Below are 7,404 nucleotides of genomic sequence, written 5' to 3'. Positions count from 1 at the left end.
TGTTGTAAAGAAGAGTGGGCTAAAAATCCTCCACAGTGATGTGAGAGTTTGATAAAGTCTTACAGAAAGTCATTACTTCAACTTTTATTGCTGCTAAACGTGGTTCTACAAGCTACTGAATCATGGGCTGTGCTAATGACGAGCTCATACCTTTCTATGCTTATTCACTCCATTTGTCATTTCATTTGGTAAAAGCTTTACAGCTCGATACCGCTCACTGATCACCAACCTGCTCATACTAAAAGCAAGGCAGGAAAGACTACTCAGAAAAACACCAGTGTTTCATGGTTGAAGTGGCTTAAAGAAAATATGCTTTAGAACTCCAGAGCAAATAAAACAGGCGATGAGTGTGAAATTAGTGCTTTCCTAGCTGAATTTCAACAAGCTAGTTTTCTTTTGCTGCCTGTCGCAAGAAAATTGGCCGTTCAAATCTGCTTCTTTGGAGGCAGGCATTTATAAAAGCCTTCTTTATAGGAAACGATCAATTTAAATGTAGAGAAAAGTTTATTGCCAACTAACAAGAACTTATTAAGAAGTATTTATTTTGACTTCCTTTTTCTATTTAGGGGAAACTGCTTCGTGGCCGTGATTCAGCACCTTTCTCTTTCGCCTGGATTTATTGTTTAACCACATTTACCGGCAGCTTCAGCTGGTACTTGAGGAAATTCTCCTTTTATGGCTTCCTCTAAATGAAGCTCGAATCAACGTAATGCCCTTATCATCCATATGCCACGTGTGAGCTTTGGAAAGCCCCCACAGCCCAACTTTTCCGTCATGTCACACAGAGTCCAGGAAGAAATAAAGACGGCTTCCTGTCCAGACAAAGGAGAAGCTGGTTTTTATGGTGACGGTTTAATGGTTACATAGGGCATGGTTTGTTTTTTAACTTAACATTGAGATTACGCTTTGTTTTAATTAGCATAAAAGGGTGTGAGCAGCTTTGTCTGTTTGAGGCTTTAGAAACTTAATTTGTGATTAATCCCATTCAACTTTGTTCAAATGATTTATTTTCCAGAATCATAATCTGAGTTTTTGTTTGTTTTTTATTTAAAGGTTTGTAGAAAAGGTCTTAAGAAAACACACTTTACACAGTTTTTCATTGACATACTGGGAACACTTCTTCGTGCTGCCATTTGCAAAGCAAAGTTCAACTTTCATGTGCCAGCGTCTCTAAGCTTTGCTGGTTGTGTACGAGTAGACACAATAAACTAACCCAGCCGCGCTCCAGTCCATTGAGCCTGCTAGACAGCAAAAATCATGTCTAATTTCAAAATACAAGTGCAGATTAAAGTGCTGAGATTCTTCATCTTCTCTGTGCCGCTAAACAAACACAGCTGACGCTGGTCTCGCTTCACTGTGCGGTGTTATTTGTAAATCAGTCGTGTCCACAGACTGTAAAAGATGGACATAGCTGCTGGTTCATGGAAGCCTTTAGTTTTATTTTTTATTTTTTTAAGTATACATAATGAGTGGCTGTGATATGACAAGACCCACCCATTTTAGAAAAATGAGGTAATAAATCAGGTGAGAAGTACGTAGTTCTCCCTGCTGGCTAAGGCGCATCCATGTTGGCTTCACTTTACAGACTGAAGCTAGTCCATCCTTTATCTACAGTTTATGGTTGTCTGTGTGAACAAGAAATTTCATCTCATTATAACTTAAAAAAAACAAAGCTATGTCAAAAATTCTTGTGTCCTATAACACCACAATAACATGTCACTGGTGAAAATGGCTGCAGTCAGTGTTACTTTACGGGCTGTTTGCCTGCTTGCAGTTTTTTAAACCGCCACTAGGAGGCACTGAAGTCAAATGTCTAAAAAAGCTTACACATAGACGCTTTAAGCTTTGTGGCTCTGAAAATGTGAGGAGCTGTTTCTGTGTAGCGATAACAAAATACACTTTTAAGACAATTTGGAAATAATAATAATAACAATAATAATAATAATAATTAAAATGTCACAACAGTACAAATGTATCATACACAATATTCTAAGCATTTACAAGTGAAGTCCAGGTTTCAATGTTTATCCCACCAGTTTCTTGAACATGGCACTGGTGATGTTGGGGTTGGGGGTGGTACTGATGGTGGGGTGGGGGCTGTCGTTGAAGCAGCGCATATTCCCGGTGCTGAATACACACTGCAGGGGCCACAACACAACCACAATAAGCAGCACCAGGAGCAGAACGAAGAGGATCATCTTCTTGCAGTCAGCCACTCTGTCCATCATAGTGAGATGCCGCTGTGGAAGCTCGGGAGCAGTGTCCATCTTGGAGGACCCAATGTCAATGCAGACACAGAAGGCCGCAGGACTTTCGGGGTCCCCTGAGCTATTATGATTCTGCTTGCTCTTGTAGCACAGCCTCTCCCCCTCCAGCCACACTGGCTCCTCCTGCTGCTGGTGGCTGGGCAGCTCGCAGAGGACCTCGCGGCTGGTGACCAGGGCCGGGGGTCCTTCCTTTGGCAAAATAGTGGCCTGCCGGCAGATGGGGCAACGGATGTCTAAGGTGGGGTTTTTGTTGTTCCGGTTGGACAGCGCATTGAGGCGGGAAAGGCACTCCAGGCAGAAGGTGTGGGTGCACTGCAGCTGCTTGGGTGTTTTGAAGACATTGTCGTAGGTGTTGTAGCAGATGGAGCACTCGGGCTGGTTTGCCACTGACACCTTCTTTTGCAGCTCTCCAGCGTCTTCCTGGCAGGGTATTGTCACGTGCCAAACCTGCTGAGTATCTTCCATCTTTAGAGGTCTTTGACGTCCTTTGTCAACTCTCCTTTTGGGCTCTCAGGCTGTTGCCTTGGTCTGTCCTGAAGTGCTGCTGGAGTGAAATGCACAGATTAGTATTCAGATTCCTTAAAAATGCCGTAGAAATTGCAACAGTTTACAGTCATGCTTAGCCAAGGCAGGCTTTATCCAGTCATACTGGATAAATCCTTACTGTTCTTAGCCTCGCTTGGTGCACTGATAATATTACAAAGTTTAAAGTTTTTATCCTGTCAAGGAGTATTTCGGGAGCGATGCATAACGGGTCAAATGTGCTGTGTGATAATGCAGCATGCACAAACATATAAGTCAGTTAAGTGACCAGAAATGAAAAGAAGCCCTTCAGCCCCTACACAGTGTGGGCAGTGCTGCAGGTACAGCGCCAGTCATGTCAACATTTTGATCAGGCCTCAAAAAAGAAAAGCCAAAACAAGCCATAAAAAAAAGACCTTTAGTTCTGCTATAAATCATAGAACTTATTAACGGCTGCTGGCTGCGCACTGTGTAGTTTAGTGTTGTAATGTAGAGGGAGTGAATGACTCAGGCTTCAGTAAGCAATGAAAGCCAAGGATCCCTTGTTTGTTATTTGTCGAACTCTGTTTGTTGAACATCCTGGTCAATGCCTACGGGGTTATCAGATTTTCACACTGGGTGACTTCAGTGTGTAAATGTAAAGCGTGGGGACTCTGGGTGCTCGTGTGGGGACTCGTGTTGAGAGTCACCCTGATTGTTTTGGGAATCCATTCCTGTTCTGGTGTCTCTGCAAGACTGTTCAGTGTATCATACAGCATCTCTCATCAGGTGCAGTGAATATTAAAAAAATGTACATTATCTAACCAGTTTTGATATAATTGTTTAAAAACTGGTGGGAATAAAGCGGCTTCAGTGAAGGCTGGAGAGCCTCCACACAGAGAGCCTCCTTTTGGTTTGTACTTCCTCTTAAAAAACGTCCTGTCATCACAGCTCAAATGCACCACGCTGAGTTTATCTTGGTTGGCTTTTACGACAGATACGGTCTCCTTCAAGTTTTACCTTCGTCACCTTTTTTATATCACGTCTAACTGCCTGCTGAATAGTGACTCATAGAATTTGTTTGGATCCTTTACCTGTCTCATTTTGTGTCTTTGTGTTTTATCTTGTACTTTCTTTTATATTTTATTAAAACATCTGATGAACACCCTCTAAAACAGCCAGACGGATTATTTCTTTACTGTTCTGGAAATATAAACCGATTCATGTGTGAAAATGCTGTGATTAAGCCTTAATGTTGGGAGAGCCTCAAAATGAATCCAAAATAAAAGTCCCCATTCGATTCAAAGTCAAAGCTTTATGTATCATCCTTGGAAAGAACCCTAATGTTGTAGTTTTGGTATTAAGAGTCAGTCATTTTGAGGGTTGCTGTGTGTTTGTGGATTAGGGATGAATGATGTCAGCACAGGTGTTCTCCTCTCTGTGCCCCGAGGGCCGGTCTTGTCCCAGTTCTCCCATCTACACAAAGTCCCTGCTTGTTCTCCACCTAATCACTCCATCTACCCTTCACATTCCTGCACAGGGAGCTCTCTCCCTCCACAAGTCTGCTGAATGTTTCAGTAGGATGAGGACAGATTTCTCGGTATAATTACACCCGTCTTATCAGTTTAAAGACTCCTTTAACCGCGGATTCTGAATCAATTACACTCGCTTTCAAATTGCGGTTTAGTTGTCGGGCGTGCCCCTTTACTGGACGCCCGTGTCATCGCAGTACGAGGGAGACGACCTCCAGATAACACTCCCAGTGACTAGTATCTGATGCAGCACGCTGAAAATTGGTTCATTTCAATATTACCAACACTGATAAACCACAAAATGACACTTACGCAAACACAAGCAAACTATGAACATTGTAAGGGTTCAGCAAATATTTAAACGCCTACGTAAAGGTTCATATGTGGCTAATTATTGCACTTCATGTGTTTTAAAGGCACACCGAGCCAGGTCAAGGTCTTACGAAAAGAGGAAAAGTCAAACTGCCGGACGTTTGCACCCAAGCTCCCTGCCTCTACAGTGATAAAGTAGCTAAATTTGAACTGATTGGCTGCGTGCTGGATGTGACATCTCCTGCTCTGTTTCCATGTCTGGTAATCTGGTAACAAACTTGTTAAACTTTTACAGGTTTCAGTCTGGTGGCTGGTCAGAAGGAATGCACTGAGGACACTTCACAGATTACAGTCTGAGTCTCTGAGCTTACAAATTTACTTCATTTAGAAAGAAACATCTGCTCACAGGGACATTGTGTTTGTTTGGTTGTTGTTGTTTTGCTAGTTGAATCTGTAGAATTGCTTCTGGAAATTTCCTGTAAATATCCTACTGTTAATGTGTAAAGACTGTAATACAGAGTTTATCATTAGTCACGTAGCCCCTGTGGGCTCTGTTTAAGTATTAGTAGACTGCCCTAGTACACAACTCGAGCAATACGCAGTAAAAAGACAGAGTCAGTTAAACTTTAGAGATATCAACCAGTCCACCTGGGAAGCATCAACTGCTGTGAGTCCATTTCACTTGTTTTGGTGCAAAAGAAAGTGACAGCAGGTGCAGTGCAGAGAGAACAGCACAACCTCCCCCCTAACAAAAGGAAAGGTTTTGCACCTGGTGTCCACAGACCATTTCTGTCTCCTTTGCCCTCCTGATTTTTAAAAAATTACAACTACAAACTGTTACACGCCCTCATTCAGTGGAAAAGCTATAAAAAAAAGGGCTGAGCTGATATTGTTCAGCGGGTCAAATATTAACTCAAACTCAGTCGTTGCTCAACTCTTAACACTTCAAAACACCACTAAATCTCTTTATTGACTTTCCACAGTGTTTTGCTTTGACCTTCCCTTTGCAATCACACATTGCTGACCAGGTGCACATGTTGTTTTTCCCTCACCCATCCCACTGACACAGTTCTTTTGTAACTTATTTGTGTATTACTATCCCATCCCCCTCCCACCCACCCACCTCGCTTCTTTGTGTCAGGCTCAACTGTGTGTATCTGCGGCTCAACTGCCATCTCTAATGCTGCACTACCTGTTCTCCATTTGAAAGGTAAATGTAACTCGACCTGCCGACAGTTTGAACTAGGGGCGGCTCGAGACGGTTTAACTGATTGTGAGGTTAGGTCGAGGCAAAAACAGATCTGTTCAGCAGGTAGCATGTGTACGCACAAAGGACAATGCAGGAAGCAGTAGTGCAGACATCTGATAAACTAAATACACAGAGAGCCACTGGTGAAATGTGGCTGCTGCAGCAGGAGATCATGAACATGTGTTGTGACAGTACCACTCTTTGCATCTCAGCAGTTTGGGGATGAGATAACTCAGCCTCATTTGTCAAAGACAGTCTGGACTGTGACTTTGTTCAATTTAAGGGTAATAAGTAATAATAAATAATCAAATATGGGTACAAACACTAAAGTGCAGCATTTAGAGCCTTTTAGTTTAACATCAGTGAGCTTCAAACTGTTTAAAAAATAGCCTCAAAGCAGCATGCAGAGCAGAAGTTCAGTTTACCTGTTAGATGATGAAGATGTGCTCCTGTCTTGATCGCTGTGGGCCGAGCTCAGCTCACTCCCTCAGAGCTTGACAAAGCATTTTTCTCTCAGTCAAATTCAACTGACTTCCAAACTCACAGCAGGGAGTTTGGGGTGTTAATTGTGCCTCTGCTCAGGTTGAGGTCCTCCTCCGTGGTGTTTGTTCGAGTGGGTGCGTGTTCAGAGGCTGAGTAATGGCTCGCTGTGTGAGAGTCAGCTCTCAGTTGTCCCTCCTCAGCGTCACCTGTCAGGCTCTGTCAGCTCCCCTTTTTAGCCCTCTATGTAAATAGCCTCAACAGAGTTTTGGCCTCGAGGCGGGGAGGGAGGAGGAGGAGGAAGGGGAGGAGGAAGACGCCTCACAACTTCAAGGAGAGTAGTACACATTACTGGCCTGTCTTTTTATGTTCCTCAATGCCTCTTTATGCCTGTGCTCACTGTCTCCCCACACATAAAACAAACACCTATAACAGCACACTAAACACATTCAGTCTGATATATTTTTGACGTGACTGCAACATTCATTTTCTTGTCAACAGCACCCAAATCTGTGCCCTTAAAAAACCTTTAGGATTGACTTTTTCAGAGAATAAATAAATGCAAACAGAATGAAACTGCCTTTTTTTTTTTTACACGACCAGTGTGTTTAAGATACACAATACATATAAAGGTCTCATTTCCATGTAGCCACTGATAAGGCGACAGGTGGTGATAGAGGAATATCTTCCCGCCGGAGCACCGCTGCATATACGAACAGGCTCTCGCTCCACTGGCAGTGCTGCTGGTCAACATGACCAGCCGTTATAATTCAGCCTGATAAATTTTCCAAAACTTTCCGAGCTACACTTCATTAAGAAAAGAAAACAAAAATGACATGTTTGATCTCAGAGGGCGAGATCGCCATTAAGGAGGTCAGAGCTCAGAGATTAGAAAGACTCCTCTTCAAATGTGTATTTGAAAGATTTGAAAGACTGTCAGGATATTCATTCAGCACCTGTAACAGGAAATAAACACAAAAGTAACAACGGCATCCACCGTGAAGAGGCTACTGCTCATTTATATGACTTGAAGGATGTGCGTTGGGTGTTTTATTTGATTACT

General features: G+C 42.8%; 1 protein-coding gene across 2 annotated transcripts; it reads right to left on the bottom strand.

Moving 5' to 3' along the window:
* Positions 1-984: 984 nt before the first annotated feature.
* Positions 985-6,583, bottom strand: LOC116317407 (RING finger protein 223). Of its 2 annotated transcripts, none has more exons than XM_031736154.2 (2): positions 6,287-6,583; positions 985-2,808 (listed from the first exon to the last, which is right to left on the bottom strand). In XM_031736154.2, exon 2 carries the CDS (start codon positions 2,730-2,732, stop codon positions 2,025-2,027), a length of 708 nt encoding a protein of 235 aa, XP_031592014.1. In that variant the 5' UTR covers positions 2,733-2,808; positions 6,287-6,583; the 3' UTR covers positions 985-2,024. The 2 variants fall into 2 exon arrangements, with proteins under 2 accessions (XP_031592014.1, XP_031592013.1); XM_031736153.2 differs by having other exon boundaries at positions 985-2,811; positions 6,287-6,582.
* Between the last annotated feature and the right edge of the window lie 821 nt (positions 6,584-7,404).

Source organism: Oreochromis aureus, linkage group 20 (genome assembly GCF_013358895.1).
Source record: "Oreochromis aureus strain Israel breed Guangdong linkage group 20, ZZ_aureus, whole genome shotgun sequence".
Lineage (NCBI taxonomy): Eukaryota > Metazoa > Chordata > Actinopteri > Cichliformes > Cichlidae > Oreochromis > Oreochromis aureus.
This window is presented reverse-complemented; position numbering and strand designations above follow the sequence as displayed.